The sequence below is a fragment of the Scatophagus argus genome, chromosome 4 (genome assembly GCF_020382885.2).
Source record: "Scatophagus argus isolate fScaArg1 chromosome 4, fScaArg1.pri, whole genome shotgun sequence".
NCBI lineage: Eukaryota > Metazoa > Chordata > Actinopteri > Scatophagidae > Scatophagus > Scatophagus argus.
The window spans coordinates 8966079-8992846 of record NC_058496.1 but is presented as its reverse complement, the minus strand read 5'-3'; the positions used below and the strand labels follow the sequence as shown (position 1 = coordinate 8992846).

The 26768-nt window shown below is 40.5% G+C and overlaps 1 protein-coding gene across 1 annotated transcript; it reads left to right on the top strand.

Annotated features, from left to right (window-relative positions):
• The first annotated feature begins 850 nt into the window (after positions 1-850).
• Positions 851-26488, top strand: LOC124057657. Its single transcript, XM_046386127.1, has 14 exons — positions 851-982; positions 8973-9122; positions 10212-10540; positions 10677-14357; positions 16561-17100; positions 18248-18336; positions 18523-18729; positions 18863-19015; positions 20254-20353; positions 20847-20978; positions 21849-21935; positions 22299-22397; positions 24379-24411; positions 25175-26488. Exons 1-14 carry the CDS (start codon positions 914-916, stop codon positions 25194-25196), a joined length of 5691 nt encoding a protein of 1896 aa, XP_046242083.1. The 5' UTR covers positions 851-913; the 3' UTR covers positions 25197-26488.
• Positions 26489-26768: the final 280 nt, after the last annotated feature.

The window sequence follows — 26768 nt, the reverse complement described above, 5'->3', positions numbered from 1 at the left end:
TGGGCTGTCAAAGCATTAAAAGCAGAAGTGTAACTAATAAAATGAATGATGGGTTCATTTCACTTAAGAGTCCCAGTGAGCCATGCTAGTGGTTCGGCATGCACAATAGCAGGGCCCTGAACAGGACTGCACCAGTTTACACTTTGCAGCTTGCATTAAGTTAGATGAAACTTCCAAAGCGACTTACAACAAGTACATTTGAAGGATAAATAGTTCTGTCAATCACACCACAAGAGTAGGACCAAACAAATACAGTATGAAGCTTATGTTCTATTCTCTAAGGTCTCCTTGTCCACAAAGTATTTCTTTCAGGCGGAAAAATCCCAGCAGGATGCTGAGGATTCCTGGGATGAAGCACTTGTGAAAAAAATCACTACAAGTCAGCTGTGTTTGACATTATCAAAGCATATAACTTGAGCTTACGACTCATAAGAAAAACATTCATCAGTAACACTCAGCATCCAGCCAGTGTGCTTCCACGGATGAGCTTTTCTGTCACTTTTATGAGTTTGTGTCTGAGAAATCTCAGGATAGACAGACACAGCCAGAACAAGCTTCTCCTCCATTTTCTTGGTTACCAGGGTGACATGTGGCGAGTCTCTCTGCATCTAACTTGGTTGCCTGATAAAGAGCAACAGCCACAACCCCAGCACCTTTCTGAAAAGTTCAGATATTTTCAACTCGAAGCCCTTGGAGCATGTTAATGTCTGATTATGTTTCCCAAACCCACGTTATTTCATCATTTTATTGTATTGCAGCATCCTGCGAATTACCTCTCACTTCTGTCGAGGGCATTCATGCTTGCGTTCTTTTTCTGTCTGTCGTGAAATTGTTTCGTAGTCTTTTTGGCGTGTTTAACTGTTAGTCTGTTTGTGTGTGCTGACTGGATGTAGACCTGGAGCAGCTGCTGACTATGGAGCTGAAGGAGTTTTCTGATGGAGACATGACCGTAGCACTCACTTCAGTGGCTACAGATAAGGAGGTATGTTTTTATCGTAAAAAGCTTAACATTCCTGATTCCATTTAGTTTCTGTTCAATCGGTTAAACGGTAAATCTAAACCAATTTCCCGATGAAATTTACTGCTTTTTTTTTTCTTTCTTTTGAAATATGGTATCTCTGAATGTTTGAATGTTAATCAGTATTCAGTTCTCATCTATTTTGTTTTAGTGTGAACCGAAGCCAGCTGTGCAAGGTGGAAACCCCAGTAAAGATGAAGTTAATGTATCTGAAGCTTAGTTGATGAATCGTGTTAAAGACCAATTCACAACACAAGAGTTAAAGACGCAATTTCACGTCGATATCATTTAAAGACAATTCTATTTAGTATTCCACATTTTAAATGTGTTACGTCACAATAAAATGGAAACAACATAACAATAATTAAAACTGTGTATATTAATATCTGTATATTCATTCTACATGTGCAATGTGTGAATATGAATGATCTGACATAGAAATATTAGCTAATTAATACTTATTGCTTCAATTAATGGTCTCATTAAGCTGACTGGTTCTTTTAAATATATCACGGTGATTATGTTGGGATATAATGCAGTGCACTTCCCTTCATTAGTTTTAAAAAATTACTTTTAAAAGAGAGAACGGACAGAGTACAGACACTTTGCTAACAAATCAGAAAAAACAGTGTGTTTTTTTTTTTTGTTAAAAAAAAAGTTACTTTTGATGGCTGCTTGGGTGTTTTGGATACATCACACCTGTGCCATGTCATTTTGGGAAGGTGTTGTTATGCAAGTAGAGGAGCCCCTCTGATGTTGTTGTGTTGTTCTGCATTTGGATGAGATGCAGATAGATGCCTCACACACAACCAGGTATCACACACACACACACACACAGAAGTATACACACGTTTTCACACGCGTTTGTGAAATGTTTGTTTCTTCCGCACACGCACACACACGCACACACACATACACACACACACACAGAGGGTGGTTTAAGCCTACCCCTTGCTTTTCTCCCTGCTGCAACTTCTAATGTGTTCGCCCCCCCCCTCCCCCAAAAAAAGAAAAAAAAATCATTCATTATTTCTTTTATATCTCCTTCTCTCTTCCCAAGCCCATTTTTCTCAGCGGCTGCCTAGCGTGTGGTATTAGGCTATGTGTAAAATAAATGATGTCTGTAGCCGTAGGGGTATGGCTCTGCCTCCCCCAGAAAACTACCTAACGTCCAAGGAACATTAAACACCCAGATCCTCGTTTAGCGAATAAATAACCATTCATTTGAATGGCTTTGTCTGTGTGCGCGCGCCGGACTTTCTGTGCATATTTTACCAGCGCTGTGCCTACATGCTGTGTGTCAGGAGTGTGTGTGTGTGTGTGTGTGTGTGAGAGAGAGAGAGAGAGAGAGAGACAGAGAGAGAGAGAGAGAGGGGGCCCATTAGAGACTTAATATAGAATAAATGGCCAGGGGCCTCTGTGTCGCCAGCGGACCCTCCAACTCCACAGCGTCATGGTGGGTTACTAATGACCTGAGATCGGGCTCCAAAATGAACTCCTTATATGCATGTCATTTGCAGTGTGTATATATTTATATATTATTTTTTAATTGTGTTTGAAAAGAGAGTAAAACGGTATGAGAGTGTCATTTATTGAGGGGGCTTAGGGAAGTTCTGCCTTAAATGATTCTTTCCAGAAAACTAAATAAATTAGATTCAATTAGTCTTTAATGGTTTATGTGTTATGTGTTTGTCAAAGTGTGTTTTTTGGTCCGTGTGTGTGTTTGATAGCAGTTAAAGAGGACAGAGTTAGATTTTGTGGTGAAAGAAAAAAAAAGTGTCTCTGTGATTGCCTAGTTAGCAGAAGAAAAAGCTTCAGTGTGTTTGTTATAATGATATGGACACATCGTATATACTGACTAATGTATTGTTGTATACTGTACAAACATACATTAGTCAGTCTGTGTGCTCCTCTATTATGGTATTATGGAAGAGCAAGAGTTTCACTCTTTCAAAATCCCTCTGCCTGTGTGGATGTTTTAGTGTATCGTTCATATCTGCTCATCAACGTGCACTTTATTTGAAAAAGTAAAGGCAAATGTCAGTGCCTTAAGTTAAAGAAATTTGCTACAGGTGCAAAAATAGTGCTCAAGAACTGTCATGAAAAGTGCTGCCCATGATGATGTTAGGCTGTGTGATGATTTGTAATTCAGCATATAAAAACAGTGATATTTAAGGTGTCCCACTGCAACTGGCATAGTGGAGATAAAGTTGAGAAAGCAGGAAATTACAGATTAGCAACCTCGTGCTTTTCTTTATTGCAGATTGTAAATGTTGTTGCATTCAGTATGCTGGTTCTCTGTCTGTACCATAAGGATGAGACTTTTCTGGCTGTCAGCTGTAACATTTCATTGTTTGTTTAGTTCTTACCAAGTTTTTGGTAATTTTTCTGTTGTTTTCGATCTGCTCCTGCTACATCTGCAATTACTCAGCTCGTTCTTGTATTGCTGCGGTACATTCATGTTCTAACGTCTGCTTTCTGAAGCTTCTGTGAGCTACTAACCAAGCAAATAAATAAGACGATCCATACTCTACCACTGTGTTCAGTATAAACTGGAACTTTAGGAAATGATAAAAGTAAATACAGTACATACTTATTGTCAACAGTGTATTTACTTGGATTTCTTTGGGCCCAGGTATTTAAAGTATTTCTAGGAAGCTTAAATACAAGTAAAATAAAAATAAATTACCAGTATAGCCTTTATATTACTATACTACTTTTATTGTTTGGATCAAATTCTTTATGTTTGTCAGCATATTGCTGTAGAATAAACAAAATGACTGTGAATACATTTTTTTCTAAGTCTCAGTGTATGGAGCGCACAGGAGCACTACAATCTCTAATGGACTGGTAGCAGCGCTGTGTCAGCTAGCAGAAGAGGCACCACAGGAGCCAAAAGTGCCTTGCTCAGGGGCACTCAGTCACTGTGAGGCATCACCTGTAGCTGTGAGAGAGACGACACGGCTAACAGAGAAGTTGGAAGGCTTTTCATTCTCGTATCAAAGGTTTCTCGTAAGACATACGCGAAGCCCACGCTAATAAACACACAAACGCACTAAAAAGACATTATTCGCGTGTTCGTGCCAGGCGGTGTGTGTTTGTGTATCAGAGGTTTTCATGGCTCAGTAATTAGCGCTGGCAGATGAAGCATTGGTCGGATAAAGAGCTGTCATGCTGGGGAGTTGATGAACTGTGGGAAGGACAGGAGCCCACACACATGCACACACACACACACACACACACACGATCATGAATATGTGAATAATATGTTTTTGCATGCGTTGATATAGACTTCTAAGTATAACACTGTGTTTTAGAGTTCTTTGTTCGTTGTCTTTTGGAAGCTATTTCCACTCTCGAGACTGTAGACAGGGGAAAGGTGGGAAACTAATAAAGTTTGTCTCATTTGTATCCAGGCTAATCCAGTGTTCCACCAAGATATCCGAATAATTGTAATGTTGTTTGTTTTATCCATGTGGTAAACAAAATCAATCATCTTTCGTTCCATGTGCGGCTGTTGTAACTCTGTGTGTGTGTGTGTGTGTGTGTGTGTGTGTGTCATAACAACACACAACTTAACGTTCTTTTTACATTTTTATTGTTGTAACGTTTTATGTTGTTGAGTTGTTTGTTCTATTTTTCTTGTGCGTGTGTGTGCACGTGTCCATCTGAGGTACGCTTTAGGTTTCGTTTTGGCGACGTCGATTGTCTCTAATGTGTTGTTTGTTCACAGTCCTCCGGCCCTTCTGTTTGTTTATGCGGGGCCAGTTTTGCCCTACACCACTTGCACAAATAATTATGCTCGCTAATGAAGGGGCCCGCAGCCACGGCGCTCTGTAAATGCCTTTCTGATGAGAGGCACTAAGAGACAGCAGGTGCAGGGTGGGCCTCCCAGGGACTAAGATTGAAGACCAGGAAGTCAGGATGCCCCGCCCCACAATCCCTCTATCTATTCCTCTCTGACTTTATGGTTCTTTTTTTTTTTGGCGAGAGTATTCTTAAAGGACTTACTGTACTGCTGTAGCCATTTAAGTTTTTTCAAATGTCCTGATTGTGAATCTAAATACACAAATCTAAATAAATCTTATTTACAGAAGCCAAAACTGAAGTCCAAATACACGTTTTCCTTATTTCCTGTACAGTCAGACACTCTAAGGATTATACAAAGACGCACCACTTTTGTCTGCTCAGTGAAAATATTTTGCTAGAAATTTGTTTGGCTGTAACACACATTATATCAATTGTTTCATATACAAAAACATGGCATTTATTTCAGCAGTTTTGGAAAACTGCCACACAAGACAGTCATCATACTGTATCTTTGGTAACTTACAGTGATGTTTTTTCCCCCATCATCATACCATCTCAAACACTCATTCTTTCTCTTCCACCATTTTCATTCTCCTCCTGTGGCTTCCTTGGGCTTTGAGGGCAAACAAATAAACAAAACAAAACATTTATAGACTCAATGCTTGCATCTTGGCCCCCAAATCCCTGCACTTAGAGCTAAGTGAATGAAGCATGTGGAGAAGGCCCATATGAAAAAGACAGACAGAAAGACATTTGGGTTTCTTTCTCTACAAACTTTTACCCCCCCTTCCCCTCGTTCTCTCTCTCCAAAAACTTCATAAGCAGCAATACTCTTGTTTGTGGGTGCTTGCATGAGTGTGAGCAAGTGCACACAGTTGTTGGTTTGTGAGCACATGCATGTGTGTGTGTGTGTGGCTGTGCATGTGTGTGTGTGTGTGTGTGTGTGAGTGGTATATGTTGCACATGTGTGCGTGCATTTGCATGTGTGTGTTTGAGCAGGGTGGTGTCAGCTCGCTCCTTGCCACCCCATTTGCTGAAGCTGTACCGCTGTGATCATAGACAGATGTATAAATCAAACCTCGCTTGATGGATTCATCAGGGTGGCGAAACGATCGCCTGAGAAGAACTCGCAACTCTCTTAGCGTTCTGTGTTCTGACGGAAAGGGTATGCAAAGAGCCTAAATGGATGAACGCTTGATTAATTCTTTGCCGGGGATGTTGGCGACAGCAGGAAATGTGTTTTTGCTTTGACTGTGTTTGCACGGGAATTTACACGCGCGGGGCGTGAGTTATGAGGCCTGAGTTTTGTACCTAAGGCTATTGTGCATAATGATGGCAGGTTGGGAGAACTGCAAGCAGCCGCTAAAGACTTGCTACCTGTGGAGCAAAGACAACCAAAGAGAGAGAGAGAGAGAGAGAGAGAGAGAGAGTGTGTGTGTGTGTGTGTGTGTGTGCGTATTGGGATCTGGTGTGGGAAGATGAAGCTGCAAAATGTGTGAGAAGAAGATGCAAAGTGCCACAGAGATATAGAGTGGCACAGGTGAGGGAGACAAAGAAGATATTGGGGAAAATAAAGGAAAGGATGCCATTAGAAAAACAAGAAGTACAAGACATAAAGTTGATTTCTAAGATTAAAAAGAGAACAGATCCCCTTTGATGCATGAACTCTCTTCATGACATGAGATACTCATCATGGGTTCAACCTGCTTTTGACCATTTACACCATCGATCACAGGTCCTTAAGGATATGAGGCAGCAACTGCAATTCCACAAAGTTTTGTTAGATTTTTCTGCAATAAAAATTGTCAGTGAAAAGCTGGAAGATGCTGCACGAAAGTGGATTGTTGTTCTTGAACTATTTCATTCTGTATTCCATCACTTTAAAGTTCACGCAGGAAATTGTGCTCTAATCGCAGTGAGGTACACGATATAGACAAAAGTATCGGGACACCTCACTATTACACCAGCAGAGACATTAATAAGATTACTTCCACTCCTCCGGGAAGGTTTTCCGCAAGCTTTTGGAGTTTTTCTGTGGGAATATCGGCCCATTTATGCATTTGTGAGCGTTTGTGAGGTCAGACACTGAGGTTGGATGAAAAGTTCTGATTCACAATCTCCTTTCTAGTTCATCCCAAAGGTGTTCAATAGACTTGAGGTCAGGGTTGAGGTCATTCAAGTACCTATAGACAACTACTTACGTTTGTATGTTCATCTTTTCTAAATGACATGCCATTTTCCTTTTCAAAGTGAAAGAGCATAGTGACCAATACTGAATGATAGCAGTGCTTTCTTTTTCTGTGGTACTTTTATGAAAAAAAAGCCATATTGTTACAGCATTCTTCTTTCTGACAAAGTTTAAAGATAAACAGTGAATATAAATATTTGCTAATATTCAAAATGTCCGCTATCAAATGAAAGTTAACAAAAAGTACAGTGAAGAATTTAAAAGAAAACCTCTATTTGTGGTGATATCTTGGCTTACCAAAAGCCCAACAAATGAGAAACAGGTTCCTGTGTCCAGATTCTAAGGTTCTTGGAGACAGTTAGCGAGTGGATTTTTATAGCTAATATGTTGGTAATTTATAAGAAAAGGCAATCTGTGTATCTCGGGGTGGCAGAGAAAGGGAGGAAGAGGGGAGGGGGGCAGGCAATATGAGTAGTAATTTACTCTGTTAAGAACCAAATGGCAGACAGACTGTCGCCCTGCGTGTTATCTCGGAGATTTGCACTCTGCTCGTTTTCTGACTATATTTCCCTGCTTGTGTGTGTGAGTGTGTGTGCAGTTTTGTGTGCATATGCACACAGTTGGGAAGTAGCTTTGGAGCATCAGCATCATTTGGGCATTTCTTTGTATAATATAGCGTAAATCATGAAGGCTTTATTGCTTTACCAGAGCGCATATGTGTACATACTGGTATATGTTTGCTCGTACACTGAGATTACAGTAGATGACTGCAGGCGAATTTATGTGTGTATATGCATGTGTTATTGTTCCATGTGCCTTTCCGTGTGTTTTTGTATTTATGTGAGTGAATATGTGTGTTTTAACGAATCTTAGGAGGCTTCATTGCACTCATCAGGATATCAGTGTTGAGGAATGGTAGTGTCAATGAATTGACAGTTGTGTGTGTGTGTGTGTGTTTGCGTGTGTGTGTGTGTGTGTGTGAGGATGGATGGGCCTGAGTCTGACAACAGCCATATTGTGGAGAGAGGGAGATAGAAAGAAGGGATGGAGGGAGGATCAGGGGGAGGAGTATTGTAGACCCCACATCCTCACAGGTTAATATTGACACAGCCTGGACAGCTACAGCGCCTGCAGCAATCATCAATCACTTTCAGTGGACCAATACAAATACACTGAAGCAGTGAGAAGGACCACACACACTGTAAGACACAGTGAACAAGTTAGGCAACATAAGCATAAATGTGTTTTCAAGACCAGACACACACAAATGTCAAACTTAGAGCCCCTTTGTTAGCTTTACTAAAACTACAATATCTCTTTTGTTTAAAAGTTCTACTTAAATAAGCACAACAACAATTTTGAGAACTTTGCAAAACAAACAGTTGTACAACAAATCTAAATTAATCAAGCAAATATGTTTTCAAAAGTATCACTTTGCACAGTTTATGCGTAACCCTGCGTTGCAAATGATGGTTTCCATAACATTGCTGTTAATCATTTCAGAGAGAAAGAAAAAGCAAGTTCCCTTGACAAACAAAACAATTAATTAATGCAACTTTCCATACATCAATCATTGTGCCTGTCACAGAATTACCATAATCTGTGCATGGTAGCTGTTTTAAGAGCAAACAGTTAATTTCCAAACAATAAATCACAAAGTGTCTCTGTACCCCTCTGTGCGCTTTGACAGCTTCGTCTCTCATTGCTACAGATGAAGGCTTATTTCAAACCACTTCAGCTTTACAAAAAAAAAATTAAAGAAAAATTATATGTGCAGTAAAAGGCAGGGGTCTAACAAAATTCCCCATATAGCTGTAACCAAAATGTTAGGAAATGTTTTTTTTAATATCTGTCAAGCAGCTTGTCTTTTCTGATTTTTGATCTAGACTCTTTCCCCTTTATTCTTTTTTTATATCTTTCTTTTCATTTATTTGTCTTTTCTAATCTCTCCTCCAGGACTGGCATGATTATGTGGATGAGCTGAAGTCATTCAGTGAATGCCGTGGCTATGATTGTCTGGTGGTTCTCTTGTCCATCAGTGATAAACTTCATCATCCTCGCCAGCAGGTGGCTGTCTACTCAAACAACACTGATATCCTAAACCAGGTAAATAACTTGTAAAACCACAAACACAGCTATATACAGTATGTGAGGAGTGAAACCCAAGTAGTTCTTTGATAGAGAGCACTTCTATCAGTAACTCTAACTGGTAACTGGAAATAGGCATTGTAATGACTCTTATTTTTTGCCAATGTCCCTAAATACCCAGATATGATTACTCCCTTGCTAAATTGTCAAAGGTTGCAAAATCAAATCCAAATGGAATGTTGCTCCTATGAGGAAGTTGAGGGACAACACAGGTTTTTGTCTTTGCGGTTAGGCAGGATTGTCTTAAATATTAATGTATTCGGTCTTCCTGAAATTCTACAATAAAATAAAAGGATCATTTCAAGCTGCTTTCCTTGTAAAGACTTAGATAAGACTGATACTACTCTGTGTCACGTACACTATACAGACAAAAGTATTGGGGCACGCTTCTTTATTGTTGAATTCAGGTGTAGTATGAGGCTGTTTTTCAGGGGTTGGGCTGGGCCCCTTACTTCCAGTAAAGGGAAGTCCTAATGCTTCAGCATACCAAGACATTTTGGACGATGCTTTCTTTCCAACTTTGTGGCAACAGTTTGAGGAAGGCCCCCTTTCACCCCCAACACCCCAGAAGAAAGACATGGCTTGATAAGTTTGGAAGAACCTGACTGGCCCACACAGAACCCCAACAATAGTCCCTTTTGATGTAATGGTCAGGTGTCTCAATACTTTTGTCTTTATACTGTATGTACACTGTCAACTACCAGTTAGTTTATCTTTGCAGGTCCCATCCAAGAAATAGTCTGGTACATAACATCCAAAAATCACAATTTGTTATATTTACATTTCAATTAGATATATTGTGTTAACTAGTAAGCATGACAGGTAGTGGTAGGCAGATTTTGTGTGCAAGCTAATTGTTTCTTGGTCTTTGTGCTAAGGTAAGATAAACAGATGCTTGCTGTAGCCTTACGTACTGGACAGACACAAGAGTGTTATCAACCTTCTTACTGACAAGAAAGCCAAAAAGCATGTTTCCCACGACATCAAACTATACTATGAGTTAAAATAGAAAAACAAAATATTGCAACACAGTGGCTCTCATTGCAGATCTGCTGTGAGTTGGAAGAATCTTCCAGCTGGTCTCTCTCTGGTGAGATGGAGTCCAGGGAGACTCTCCAAATATACCACATCCCTATAAACACCTTATCTTCTGGTACTCCTCCTCTGCTGGTAGAAGAAATACAGGGCTTCCTCAAGGACTTTGTTGATAGGCGGAGCTCTGTATTAGCCTGCAACCCCAGCAGCAGGACCTCTTCCACAGAGGGAGTGGCAGGCAGCGTAGAGTTCTCCCAGGGATCATCTGGTATAAATGACATGGATGGTTCTGACATAGAGAGAGCCGAGGGAGGCAGTGGAGATATGGTGGCATCAGCAAGGTAATTAATGCATCTCTTTGATTTCGTTTCATCCTGTTGCATTCAAAGTCATCAAAACATGAAACCTGAAATTGAATGTTATTTATTTACAGTCTTTAGGTAAACACTGACAGTGTTGTTTTATCTCTGTAAATAGGGTGATAGCAGATGGTGAAGAGGACACAGGAGTTGTAGGAGTTGATGGTGGTGGGGAGCTTGTGAGCCCTGATAGTGGTATGACCACCATCCGTAGCAGTCGCTCCTCAAAGGAGAGTTCAGTGTTCCTCAGTGATGACAGCCCAGTCGGTGAGGCTATAGCAGGAGGGGGGCAAGCAGCAGGGCCAGGAGGACTCTTCCTGAGAAACCACTCTCCCATGGGGCAATCGTCCCTCTCCCCTCCTGTCCCACCTGAGAGAAGGAAGCACCGTTCTAGTGGAAAAAAGAGTGACAACTCTGATCTGTTTGGTTTTGACCCACTTCATAGCAATGGTCAGTCTATGCCAGCAGGAGGGGGACTGGCAAATTCTGGAGTAAGAGGAGATGAGGGAGAAAAAAGAGCAGAGAGCTCAAGCTTTTCAGAACTTGAAGAACTGAGCTTGCTGGATTTCTCTGCTCCCAATTCACTGGGAAATTCTTCAATTGACCACCATGGCCTAATCCTCAGGAATGACACAATTGACACCATGGTTCCCCCAACCCCAGTCAACAGCGTGGTAGGTAGCCGCCCACCCAGCAGTTGTGGAGTAAGGTTCTTTCCAGAAGATGTGGTTGAAAGAATCAGTGGCCTGCAGCACAAGGACAGTGTGTCATCATCGTTGTCAGAGACCTGGGATGAACTTGGCTTTGACACACTGGGAGCAGTGTCCTCAGGTGATAATAACATCTGGAATAAAACCAAAGAAAGTGAGAGTCCACAGAATACTATGGACGAGGTTATTAGGAAAGAGTCAGTGGATGATATGACAGAACAAAAAAGCAGAGAAGAGATCTTACAGTCAGAGAATGCCCACCAAAGGCGAAGGAGCCTTGAACCCCAGCTTAGTCTTATCACTGAGCAAACTGAATCTTATGACAACTTCAACCCAGATTCGATACTTAAGGATCAATGGAACCCTGTTACTTTGGCTTATCTGCAATTGACACCACCAGAGGAAGATGTAACTGCAAAATGCAGGGCCGGTATAGCCGGAGCGAAAGAAAAAACATCCTCATTTTCAAGAAAGAAAGAAGTCCTAAACACTTTAACACCAGACACATCTAAAGAAGAGGATGAAGGGGCACAAGGAAAAAAAGGGGACAGACAGATGGAGCTCCTGGACTTCTGGACGTACTCAGCTCAGAAGGGATTTCTCAAATCAGATAGTGGAACCACCACATCTTACCCTGAATCACTGGATATGTGGAATATGACAATTCGAGATGACAGTCTATCACCTCTCACAACCCCTGACAACTTGTCTGAAACATCAGGTTCTTTCTGTGGTGTAAACCCCAATGTTGGTACTGGCACATCCCTGGAAAGTCCACTAGCATTCTCTGATAGTGGAATGGTGATGTGGAACACCACCATTCGGGAAGACAGCTCTTCCACAATAACAAGCCCTGAAGCACCTGAAAATGGAAAGGACCTCAGTCACATGGAATCACTGGATGTTAACGATTCTCCTGAGACCAATGCGAATAAACAGGTGGAAGAAGAAAAAGTTGTAGAGGAGGACAGAGGCATACATAAAATGCTTAGTCAGGCTCTGGAAGAAGTGGGATGGAGAGGTCATGACCTCACACACACTGTGAAAATAGTGATAGAGGCAGCCGAAGTTGGAACACAGGGCAAACAAACAGGTTGCGATGGTGACCAGGGTGTTCAGAGTGTCTCGCAGAACTTAACATCTGAACATTTAGAAGATGAGATGTCATCCCACTGTGGTACTGACATGTGGGATTTACCTGTCCCTGGCATGGTCACCTCCACTTCAGAATATGACAATGTAGGAGCATGCACTTCAAGTCTCTCATCTTCCCCTGAAACCTATGCTAGTCCCATAGTAGACTTGATACAGCTAGAGGAGCAATCTAGCCCTTTTGTAGCTGTGACACAACCTACACACACTGATGAAAAGCACTATCAATTCCAAAAGGGCGATTCTCTGGGAAATACTGAATACAAAGCAGTAATTTCAGACAAGGAACAGCTAGCCAACCAGGTATTCCTATTTGAGGGAACTAGCGAGTTGAATCACATGAACAGGAGTGGGGGAAGTTCAGTTGAGAGTAAGTACGACAACAAAAGTGGAGAAGATTTAGAGGAAGTTGATTGGATAGAGCAACCAGGTGATCATTCCCCATTTGTTTTGGTGGACTACTCCATTGTCACTCAGAATACTTCAACCAAACATCATTCAAGTCCAGGAGAGGATGGGACTCAAATGCAGTCTGACCAGTTATTGTCCCCAAGCCTTGTTAATTGGGACAATGTTGTTTCCAAGAAATACGATGGCTCTGAATCAACTTTATCATCACATGATCTGCCAACCACAATAGCCCACAGACTAGATGGTGACCCTTTGACTGAAAACCAAGGTGATCCTGCCTATGAGAGCATTGGAAATGTGGAGGGTAAATTAACAGAAAACAAGTCTCCGAGCTCCAGCTCTGGGGGGGAGCAAAACACACAAAAGTATAGCCCCGACAGCCTTCACCCAGGTAGTCAAGATGAACTCAGGTCTAATTCTGATGGAGACTCATCGTCAGGTTTGGAAATGGAAAGCATCATTGTGTCTGGCACAGTAAAAGAGGCTGATAGAGAGTGGCATGAGATATCCAAAAAGAGTGATGTGCAATCAAAAGGAACAAAAAAGTCCATGGAGACATTCAGCATGCTCTCCTATGCTGCCACAGTACTGCAAACCCAGGCCCAAGCTGCACACAGAGATCACCAGGAGTGCACAGAACAAAACAGGAAAAAACAAATGACAGGAACTACTGACAGTCCAGATACAGAGCAAAATCCAGCTGCCTTGTCAACTCATTACCAAGCAAGTCTTGATAGTGCCACTGAACATCACATGGTGCCAGAAATGACCATTCCCAGCCAATCAAAAAAAAATTATAGCCAAACGCGGTTAGAAGGAGGAATCTATGACGATAAATCAAGCATTGTGGCCGGTAGTGTGTCACAATCATTAAGATATCCATCAGACCACTTCCTGAAAACCAGAGAGGAAGTTTATGTTCATTCACAAATCTCAATGGAAGATTCGGATGAGGGTGGGCAGTCACCCTCTGCACCTCCACCATGTCCTACTTCTTTGGGTGACTTGAAAGTCTGGAGGGGTGAGTTAGCAAGACAGGACACATCTCAAACTACATCTGAACAACAATCCCCTGTATTTACCAACAGTTCAGTCTCCCACACCAGCTCCTTAATTGGTACTCCATTAAGTGAATCGGGTATTACCACCGACAGAGGACTTGGTCTGCCATTTTCTGGAGATTTAATGGAAGATGAAACTGATGAGGAAGAGCAGGAGGGGCAAACTAATACTGAGCAAACTACTCTGTCAAAATGGTCTTCTGAAGTACAAAGTGAGAGGGAACAGAATCAACAGTTAGGATCTTCTGATATGCTAAGTTTCACTGATGAGCTCATTGGGGACTCTTCATTTCAACAAACACAATTACAAACACTGGAGCAAAAAAGAGACAGACTTCCACAGAATATGGTGGATTACTATGACGAACAAGCTTTAAGGACTGTTCGTCATAGTGATAAATGGGCAACTGAACAGCACATAGGAGACCCTGAAGCTTCTCAAGATAGCTATTCACCCATTTTAAGGTAAGCAACCCACCTCAAATCAAATGCTTATGTCTTATGCTCTGTGTTATTCTACTTCTGTCTCAACTACAGTTATTTAAAAGTCATGCAACAACATGCAAATTAATTGTCTACATTAAAAAAATGAAAGCTATTAGACCACAATATTATTTTGAGTTTTAATTGGATCCAGAAGTGCACACAGACACAGGAGATGAATATAGATGCAGATGGCAGCAGCAAAGGGTAGAGAATAACCAAAGCTTGAAGAGGTTGAGGGTAGAAGGCTTAAAGTGGCATGGGTGTCAGTCAAAAAGCTTGAAAACTGCCACTGCCAAACAATGTGGAGAGGAATGTGTGTTTGGCCAGGATTGTCATACTGTGGTCAGACAAGCTGACTGATGACAGGTGTGGAGATCCCTCAGGTGCTGGGAATTCTGAGGCACAGAGGGACAGGGGAAGAGGAGACATGAGGGAAAACAGGAGGGAAACAAGAAAACATGGGGATAGTTCAAGTCATAGCAGTGACACAAAAAACACATTTTCTCATGTACACCTAGCCTATATCTAGCCATTCAGATAGTTTTGCTCAAATTTATGTTTGAGAAGAGACTATGTTGTTAGTCTCTGAGATTGCCTTCACCCCAATGACCCAACACCACCCCAGTGAGAGATATAGAGACATCTTTCCAGCATTCTTGCTTTTTGTTAACGACAGACTTTCTATTGTAATGCTCTGAACAGCCAGTGAGTGAACATGCCGGTACACTCTTGTGCCCGTCCTGCTCACACACCGGCACATGCAGCAACTCGCTCTGCTCTTCTCTTCTCTGCTGAGTTTTTCAGTCTCTACGTCTTTCTCAATGGAGTCTGCATGTCAGAGGAATATTAGCATCTCTGAACAGACTGTCGAAAACGAGCTAGAGGACTCTCCAGAGGAATTGAGCCTGATGATGATGATGATGTGTGTGTGTGTGTGTGTGTGTGTGTGTGTGTGGTGTGTGTCTCTGTCTGTCTGTGTGTGGGTGGGTGAGTGACAGACTGGGATGTGAGATGGAATATTAGTGGTGCGACAGAAACAGATTGTGTATTTGTGTAAATGTGTATGAGTGAGAAAAACACTATCGGTGTATTTCATGTGTTCAGCGGCAAGCTTTGATCTGCAGCTCTCTGTGTGTTTATAAATCTGTTTACGCCTCATTAAATATGCATTACCTGCCTCATTACAGCTGGAGCCCCACCACAGCTAATAGAAACAGCTCCCCCAGTGCTCTTACAAGGTGTGGGTGTGAGTGCATGCACATGAGCTTGTGCGTGAGCATGTGCATCGGTAATAACCAGTGTATCAGACAACAAAATTTGGTTGATTCACCTTCAACTTCACATGAGCAAAGAGTACGTAACGTTTACGTCTGTGTTTTAGATACACTCTGTGTGAAGCAGATTGTTTGCTACTTTTTTTTATTATTGCAGATATTTAATACAAGGAATAGCACTTGTTGTTCAGTCCTGAAGCAGTATGTTATTTCTTATATGTTTTGGTGATTTAAAACATTATGCCCTGTGGAGTTTTCTTGTAAACATACTAAAAAACACTGTCTGTGTCCTTGAGGCTTAACGAATCTGTCAAATGCATTGCCTCCCTCAAAAAACATTTGCAAAGCTGTTGTTTTTAAGTTTTGAAACCTGTATTCTTTCCAGACGTGTTTTTCTTCCTATGAGTCTTCTTCTTCCCTGCTTTTTTCCCGGAGTAGTGCTGTGTTTCCTGGCACTTTCCCACCACCTGTTGATCAGTGTGATAATGGCAGGGATGTATGTCGCAATTCTTACGTGCAGCCTTTGTGTGCTCATGCGCTCTCACAAGAACAAATGAAGCAGGGATACTAAAAAACATTGCTCCACAGTAGTATTACCAGACACTACAAAATACCTTAAATGTGCACTTCAGATATTGACATTCACCAGTGTATCTATCAGTCAAAAAACACAAATTGTCCGATGACACTTTGACATTAAAAGCCACTAAATTGTCCTATTAAGAGTATACTGGGCTGTTAGAATGTGTGTTTGATATAATTGTAGAAACAGAGCCTCAATATCATTCATATATTTTGTAAATTTTGTACGTATCATAGACTCAGTTCACTGCATACCAACTGTATTTACCATTCTTTCCATATTTCTTTTCTTTGCACCAATTCCCCATCCCCTATTCTCCAAAAAGAAGACACCAAGATGTGACATCACAGTTTTCCTCCCAGCCAACCAATGAGAATGCTGCATACCAGTGGACAGGAAGTCAGAATGTAACTCAGGGTCAAACCCAATATGGGTACAACTACCACCACATCGACCAAAGAACTGAAAACCAGAGTGCCCACCCAGCCTGCGTAGATACTAAATATGACAGCCAGCAAAACGCCGCAGATGTTTATGCTGAGTTTACAACTGATGCCACTGCTATGCAGTACAGATCTGAGCAGGCTGAGAGCTATTATGAACCTGGAGTTAATGCTGAGTACAGCTTGGATGATCCTGGTTCCAAGTTTCAATATATAGCTGAAAGCCAGTATGGGGATAACTCCGTGTGCACGTCTGAACTCCAGTGCTCTACAGATCAAGCCGAAGGCCAGAGTCAGTATGAGCCTGAATACAGTCACTACCAGTTTGATGACCAGCCATTCTACCAATCAGATGTCCGCCCTAAGAGGGAAGATCATGCGCGGTATGTGCCGGAGGAATATGTCCACTTTCTCCTGGAAAGGTGAGCTTTCAGTTTAACAGGTTCAACACTTTGTTAAATTCTTAGTACTCTCTGGAATCTAACAATACTGAGAGACCAAATCTCTTTGCAAGTCAGCTACAAAACAGTGTAGATTCAGAGATATTCTTTCAGTGGTCTTTCTTAAAAACATGATTGTAGGAGTTCTCTGTCCAGTACAAGAGTGCAAAATAGAGAAAGAGCGAGAATGAAGATCAGGAGTGGATTTGTTGATGCTTTCCAAAGCATAAGAGCTGCACTTACAGTCTTTTTCCACAAAGAGACAATACAGATAGATTTAAAACTAAACAATCAGTGCTTTAGATGTATCTTACATTATTTCCCTCTGTACTAAAGCAGCCATTTTTAATATTATGTCTCACAGAAAGATGTATCTTTTTTCTCAATCAAAAGTCAAAAGAAATATTCAGTGTGTTTACATGAATACATGAAGGTCGTGCATATGTGTGTGGGCTTGTGTGTACACTGCAGCTCCTCGTTAGCCTTTGTAGCATGGTACTTGTTTTGCCCTACTTTGTAATTCTGATTACGCCCCCTTGAATACAGTCCCTTCTCATTTACTGTCTTTGAGTGTGTGTGTGTGTGTGTGCATTTGCATACATGCATGGCAGCTCTTTTCATAGTCAAGCAGTCATGTGACTTAATAATGCAAAGAGTTCAGTCGTTCAGACTGGGAGAAGACAGAGAGCAAGGGGAAGGTATGGGTCCCAAGACAGAGATGGTTACATGTCTGGCTTTGTGTGTATGTTCATGTGTACTGCTTTCTCTGTACTGCTTCTCTCTATTGTTAGGCCTTATGTTAATCAGAGGGGCTTTGGTTGGGGGGAGGTAGCAACACAGCTCAGTATTGTTTCCCCGGCCCACATGTGCAGCCTGGGAATGAAGCATTGAGTCGCTTTCTCTCCGTCTGCTTTGTCAGTTCTGTAATCTTTTATCTACGGAGTCAAATGAACATATTTTAAGCTCTTTCTCATTCAATGTAATGGAAAAAAGGTTCTTCTTCTTTGTAGATGTTTGTCTTTGCCTTGTTTGGCCCAGTACTATGTGTAGCTGTGCCTATGGTGGCAGTGATGATAGCAATGATAGTTTACATTGTGGCTCATTATTGTATTTCTGTGCCTCTGAGCAGACACTCCCAACAACGAGAAGGTACAGCAGGAATGATGATGAAAATGGTCTCCAGTGAGGAAGCTGCAGAAGAGATGGATAACAAAGAAGGTAAATAAACAGCAACATAAACTAAACAACTAAATGTTGATTTATGGATATCAATACTTCATTTTCTATGGGGGTTTCAAGGAATGGTTTATGAGGCTAACAAATGCTTAACACAAGTAGAGCAGCACTCCTCCTTTCCGGGTAAAAACTCAGGGATAAAAAGCTAAATCATCTCTCTTTGAAAAGATCCACCCTCCTCTGTGGATCTGTCAGGTGGGTCCAGTCAAAGGAGAAAGTTGGCAGCTCCACCAATGAATGTGTCACTGGAACACAGTGAGGGATCTCTTCTCTCAGAAGATGCCCTGGACACAGAGGATGAAGCTTTGGATACTGGTGACGACCTGGATGTCAACATAGATGAGCTGGACACACCTGATGAGGCTGACTTGCACGGTCAGACACACACCTGAAGATAAAACACACAGAGACACACTCATAGTGTATACAATGTATTGTTCAAAGAAAGTGGAGTAAATACTTTTCAATTATGTCAACTTCATATCAGCTGTCCTTGTATCACAAACAGATGACTCTAATCTGGGTGGAGGAGCAGCATCAAGTGATGGACACAAAGCAGCTGAGGAGAGCAGACTGTGGAGAGCCGTGGTGATTGGAGAGCAGGAGCATCGCATTGATATGAAGTGTATTGAACCATACAAAAGAGTAATTTCTCATGGAGGTACACAAACACAAATGCTTACAATCTGTGCCTACCAGTTTCTCCTCTATGTTTCATAGCTTTCGGACATTGGAATTGATAATTGATCATTTTTGATGGGATGTTTTTGACTCTGCTTCTGTCTGGAGAATACAATACCTGTGTGCGAGAAGGAAACATAGCATACGAGACGATGTTCCAACTGAGAGAATTACAAAGCACGCATTGCTTTTGCTAAAATTTGCTTTGGGAAAAGTAGAGTTTACCGTCAGACTGTGCATGACAAACACACCCGACTGAGTCACACCGCTTGGAACTGGTTTGTTCACTTTAGACCACAAAAATAGAAAATTGCGAGGAGTGGCAGTAGCCTAATCCAGAGAACTTGTCATTTTCGTTAGTATAGAATTAGCTCCAGTCAAATACAGGTTCTACTGGATTGTTAGAAACTACTACAATGACAGGTGCAGTGTTTATCATAAAATATCCCTGATCGAAAACTGAAGTCATGCATGTCAGTTTGAAAGGACACAACCCTACCCTGCACTATCCTTATAGGCCCATTTTGCAATCAAAAAAAAAAAAAAACTTTAATTAACTTAATAAAAAACAGAATAATAGAAACCAAAGGCAACACTGGAAACACAGGGAACATGGAGAATGCTGAGAAACACAGAACACAGGGAACATAGGAAACTCTGAGAAACACAGGATGAAGGGATAGCAGGGAAGACAGCAAAGACAGAACACATGGATGGCAGCAAACAGTGGAAACACAGAGAAACACATAAAATTCAGGGAAAGCAAAGCAAAAGGGAACACAGGGATTGCTAGAAACTCTTGAGAAACACAGCGGATGCAGAGATCAAATTAAACAGACAAACTGACAACACACATAACAAGAGCACATGTATATAAAGGGGAGGTAACAAGACACAGGTGAAACTAAAAAGGGGCTAGGTAAACAATCAAAAAATGAGGGTAAGCAAACAAGTACAGGAAATGAAAAACTAAAGAAGACACGAGGGGAGAAAATCTGCAAAATCAAACTTCAAACCATGATGTGGAAACCACTCAAACAACTTAACAATGACCTGTGTGTAGACTCCAAAACAAGCATCTGCCAGATTAACAATGGCGCTAACTGTTTTCCTTCTGTTTCAAATGCTTGAGAGAAAACAATTTCCTACAGTTTCAGCATGAAAGAACAGGTTTGTGCATATGCACTTTAAGTGTCTTTTCTTTGTTTATGTTTTCAGGTTATTACGCTGAACAGAATGCCATCATTGTGTTTGCAGCCTGCTTCCTACCAGACAGCAACTGTAACAATTACAGTTATGTAATGGAAAACCTTTTTCTGTAAGTAAAGCCACATTGCGTGATCAAAAATATGTGGAAACGCAAACAATTCATGAGGAAAGCTGAACGTTACACACATTACACACACTAAGTTACAGTAACAACCTTCGCTCTACGGACAAGACTGTGAAGAGGACTTTAGATGCAGGTTGGTGCGAATTGCTCCCATACTTGTGGCTACAAGAGCACTAGTGAGCTCATCCACTGATGATGGGTAATAAAGCCTGGATCGCAGTTGGTGTTAAAGTTCATCCCACAAACTATCACTCTTTTGTATAAAATATCATGATACACTGCATCAAGATTTTCCTTTATTGCACAAAGCAGGAAAAGTAGCCCCAGACCAAAACTGCACAACTTAAAGTGGACTTGGACTTCATTATGCATATTAAAACATTATATTTTACAGTAAAATGTTGTATGCTTTTTTTTTGTTGCGGTCATAATGTGTTAACATATGCCTATTTGTTTTCTATTGTCTGTATGTGTGTAGGTATGTGATAAGTACCTTGGAGCTAATGGTGGCAGAAGATTACATGATTGTTTATCTGAATGGTGCCACACCTCGCAGGAGAATGCCTGGCTTTACATGGATGAAAAAGTGTTACCAAATGATAGACAGAAGGTATTTTTAATACAAATGAGTGTATATATAATGTATAACACTGAGCAACTGTCACATTTTATTGAATTTCCCTGTTATTGAATTTCCCTCAGGATCAATACAGTATCTATCTATCTATCATGCCCAAAGGATTCCTGTTCCTCCACTACCTTAAGCCACTTTTATATCATATGGAGTATCTGAACAAGATTGTAATACCAGCAATAACACCTTTTTACCTCTTGCAACACTTTTAATTAAAGTGAGCCATAGAAAAGGAAGATTTTAGAAAGACTGCTTTCTCGATATCAATTTAAAAAGAGTTGAGTAAAGTCATGCATGATCAGCCAAACATAAAATAGTACATGCAGATTTTAACCTTGTGATTTGTTTGTATCAGCAGGTTTTCACTGTGATACAAGGACTAACTATAACTCAGCCCACGGTTGATTATTGTTTTTCTAATCTGGATATCAGTTCCACCACTACTCATCAGCAGTTTCACATGTTGGCCAGCAGGGGGCATACATATCCTAAATTCTTACTATCTAACCAACAGTAATAAATATAAATCTTTTTTCCCAGTGCTATCAGTTGTATGTGACGAACTTAGTTGTACTTTTTGACCGTTTGACTGATTATAAACTGTCAGAAACTTCCTCATTCACTCTTTCGTTCCCACCTATGTAGTAGTTCACTCCAGGAAATTGAAATTTATGATCTCATCAATCTCACTGGGAAAAACTACAAGCTCAGCCTGTCAATGTAATTCTGCCACCAGTAATAGTTAATTATTAGTACAAAATAATAAATGAGTAAGTTGTTAATAATTATTAATGACAGTCTTATCAGTCTTTTCACACCACTTATGGCTCTTCTCTTGTCTCACAGACTGAAGAAAAACCTTAAGATGTTCATCATTGTCCATCCTTCCTGGTTCATACGGACTTTGCTGGGAATCACCAGACCATTCATAAGGTGTCACTGTTGTACATTCCTTTTAGATGACACTTAGCTGTAGAGCACACATTACTCATGACAGGATGTACGTCACAGGTACTAAGAATTTCAGAGAATATGCACATTGTGCTGTTAGCTTCAGCAATAATTACATCCATCAATAGCCAGTACATACTGGAACACTATCACATTTTCCAGGGTACAGTTTTTCATCTATGGATATGTAGCACTTGACACTGTATGTCAAGATACAACACCTAATTATTTACAGAAAAACAATTTGATTAGCCTGGGAGTCCAAAAGCCAACTTGCTGCATCACAATACTTCAAGCATCAACTCACTTGAATGCACAAACCTTCATGATTTATTTTTTCTGCAGCTCCAAGTTCAGCAGTAAGATCAAGTATGTGAATAGTCTGCAGGAGCTTGGAGAAATCATCCCAATGGAGTATGTTCACATTCCACCCAGCATCGTCAAGTGAGTCAGTTTGTATTAATATTAAATATACTGTATGAATCTGCACAGTAAGATTTTATGTGAAAACCAGAGAATTATAGTGAGTGTGAGTGCAGTCTTTCAAAACAATCAAATACAATCTTGTCTGTAAGATGATAACAGACAAAAATGAAGATAAGAGTTTACTGGAAAAAAAAAAAAAAGGTGGAGGTTTGGAGAGCTGATCCAGGCACAGGGGGCGGGACTGGAAGGCACACCCGCAAACAGTGGGCAAGGCAGGCAGATGGGTTTCACAACAAGCAGTTGAACCTGAGGCACAGGTAAACACAGAATTAGAAAATGTTAAAACAACACACAAGAAGAATATTAACTAGATCATGAATTCCATAGTGTTATTACCACACTTGTGTACTGAACCATCTGGAGGAGACTGGAGTAAAGAGAGGAGCTATATAAGTTTATACTGCAGGAGCTTGACTCCTGGATGAGTTGCACATATGCAAGTTCATTGACAACAGGAGGTGGGTGACTGGTAGCTGGAGGAGAAAGAAGAGAGAGAGCAAACAGTAAGCAAACCAGACACATGAGGGTGACATAAACAGCAAGAATGAGAACCAGTGAGATTGAGGCACAGCCAGATCATGACACTGTCAGAAAACCTGACCTTTTAATTATTATAGGTATCAACCTGTCTCTAATCATCGGTTATTGGTCTAACTGATTAATTCACATATTATAGAATGATTTTGATGGTATATCAATAAAGTGCTTTTATAGTGTATGGTTGTCAAACAGTAGTGTTACAGGGGTAATAATGATGAATTATATCGTAAAAGTTATAAAGGGAAGTTATAAAAGGTCTATTACAAATATGCCATGGTCAGATATAAATATATTTTTGAATATACTTACTCAAGAAATACATGCTAAATTTAGGCATACTTACACATCTCTCACTTTGCCTCAAGGTATGACGAGGAGAAGGGTACACACAAATATGCATGCATGAGGTAACCCACCTAATTTGCCTGTACTGATCAGCTGGTCGTGTAGAATCCTTCAAAGCTACTACAAATTTTCTCTCGCTCGGACTAACCTTTGAATGATCTTTGGCTGTCTCCTTATCCAAAATAAAACTAGTCAGATGTTGATTTTTCTTTTACTTTAGTCTGTGATGTTGCTTTCCTTTTAAACTGGTTCATTTCTCATGACATGAACATATGTACCTTGAGGTAGCCTGCACTAACAACCAAATGTACATGGTCACTCCCAGAACTAAGCTGGTCTGTTTCCCTGTCTTCTTCCCTGAATGAGTAGTTGCATCAGGTTCAGATTTTGAGTAGACTGGAAAGACCAGCTGCACATACTAGATTTTACTGGCTTTATTGAAACTACCACCAGATAACACCAAAGTAAAATGTCTGAAGCCTACACATAGTGGCTTTAAGGTGTGGTCAAGTTTAGAAAAGAGAGCTGGGCAAGGTTAATGAGTGATCACACTGATCACTCAACTGCACACTCTGATGGCCAAAAGGCTTTTTGCAGTGATAGTGTCACCCTACCTTAACAAGAGAGTGAAAAAGTCAAAGCTATTTAATCCAAATTTTAACCTTATCTCTCATTTAAGGTGCTTATCTGCCTTGACTCACTGAGTATATATTAAATCTGAAAAAAAAAAAGTTTACTTTTTTTAAGCAAGATACTGAAATACAGTACTAAAATACCAACTTTTATGAATGGATTATTGTTGGGATATGATTGCATTCCATGCATTGCAGTGCATCTGTGCCTAACTCCTTTGACCTTGAAACCTCCCACCTTAGAGCAATGATGGCTTGTTTTCCTTTCCTTCCATTCACCCTCCAACGGCAATGTGGGCACAGGCTGTGAATCCCCAGCATCTGCATGTGTACTGACAATATGCTCACCCCTCACCCCTCCATCACTTTCTACCTCCCTCACTAACCTTTGCTCTCTGCCTTCCAACCCCATGCTAAACCAGACTGGATACAGAATTGCAAGAAATATCAAATAAGTAAGTACTGGGCCATTATTTTCTGTCAGTGAGTGAAAGAGACATACCTGCTGAGCCGAATGCAAAAAGAAAAAGAATACAGTGGCAATGCTTTCCATGACTAAAAGTGACTCTGATAGCAAGTAAATGCTTGGCTTATTTAAATTATTACAAGGCCATAATGCCCTCTGCAGTGAGTGCATCATCACTTACAGCCTTATTTGAAGGCAAATAAACACCACAGTGAATCCACCCTAGAAATGTAATGTCAGTTTGCAGTAACATGTGCAATACTACCTGTCACTTTATCTTTGTTACTTTGTTATTTTGTATAAATGCTGTTTTTACTTTAGGCACTGGTTCTGATTTATTATACTATACACTGTTTTCGCTTGCACCTTACCCCACCAACACTTTTTACCTTATATTTTATTTTTATCTTATATTTTATTATTTTTTCTATTATTTTCTGTAAGAATCAGGATCAGTGTGTGGCCCCAACCCAGGAAGTGAAGTGCAATTTAATTTGTCTTGTAATCTGTAGATAGCGTACTGTAATGTGCTCTTTTAAGCAGCCTCTGGCCCAAGATTTTATTTTGGGCCAGAGGCCCATATCTTAACAAATGCAGATTTGTCAATATTAATTTAAGAGAAAAATATCAGAATTTTATGAGGTGTGTTTTATGGCCCATATCAGTTACACTCATAAAGTCATCTTCACATGACCTTGTTTAGCTGCCATTTAATTTTTGATCTGACAACAATTCTTTTCTCTCCCACTCAGAGCCGACAAGACGGGGAGCTAAGTTGTTTGATAATTACGAGATACCTGGTTGCTGCCTATCTTGTTGCTTCATTACGCTGCACTCTGCTGCAGCATATCTGACTAGAAGCCAGCCCACAGCATGATGTGTATGCCACATAGTTGTTAATGCAACAACTAGCAAAGGGTTAGCAAGGAAGGTGCTGTTGTACAAAACATCAGGCAGTTGCTTGCTCGTTGACAAACGCACCACCCTGACGGTGCTGAACACTGTTCTGTGTTTACAGGGCAGAGACTATAATTGTGCTGAAGGGAAAATGCTTTATCCTCTACTCCTATCTGTTACACAGCAATCAATTTGCATTCCTCATATGGTAGCTTTGACTTTGTTGACTTAGACTTCATTTTTAGTTTGAACAATGCTATACATCTTATGTAACTGACTTTTAGAGGAATAACTGATTTTGTTACATTCATGTATTAATCTACCCTGTCAGATGCCATCTGTACCTTCTGTAACCCCTGGAAGCCATAGTGAGGTTCATGACTTCTTGAAGTTGTATTACAGCCCAGATGCTCTCAAATTTTGTTGTGTTCCTTGGACGTTTGAGAAGTTACTGTACTGTAGCTCTGGTAATAGACTGTAATGTTAAGGGACACTCTATTTAGACTGTAATTACAGGTAGTCAAGGTTTACAAAAATATAATCCACACAAGAAAGAATCATTATACTTCAAGCCTGTATTTCCGAGCTGTTGTTTTATTAATTAGGCAGTTGACAGAGGTGTAAGTGGCTCCTGTCACAGTGGATTTCTGTGTTACCTCACCATGTCACTCAGCACTTCATACAATCTTTAAAAGGCTGTCAGAAAGCTGTTCTATTAACACTGTATATCACTGTGAAAATACTTGCAACGTCATATCATAAAGGTAGCAAAAAAGCAGTTATCAGTAGCTGCAGTGATGTGTTGCATGCTTTCGGTTGTTAATGTTTGAGATTGTTCTGATCTGATTGTCCAACTGCAGAGGTGTAATTTTAGTTGTGGTGTATTTGTGTGTGTGTGAGTGCATGTGTGTGTGAGAGAGAGAGAGAGAGATTGCTGTTGCTGACTGATGTTTAGGAAAGTGCAGTATAGAGTATCTACTGTACCGGTTGGGCTGTGTCTACTTTTATCAGCTTTTTGTTATATTTGTATACGTTTGTTTGTAGCTTGGCAGGTATTTGTTGTAAAATATGTCACATGTTTTTACTTCATTAAAAACGTGTTCCTCTTCAACAAATATACCACACACCACAATGCACCTGTTGAACCCTGCATAATAATTAAAAGTGCTCCCCCCACCAAGACTTCTGTTTTTTTATAACACTGAGATGAGATGAAGTAATCCTCAAATGTGACATGAGATGAATGCTCAAACTCACTTAATCCCATAATTCCCCTTGTTTTTGCCATTTTTGTTTCTCCTCATACCAAATTACACTTCAAGAAGTCTTTCTTTGCATTTTTATTGGCTCACTTACTCTGGCTTGTAATCTTTTAGATTCAGTAAGATTCTGCATTTTCTCATTGCTATGTTCCCAGTGGTACAATTTTCTTCCAACTTCCATTCCTTT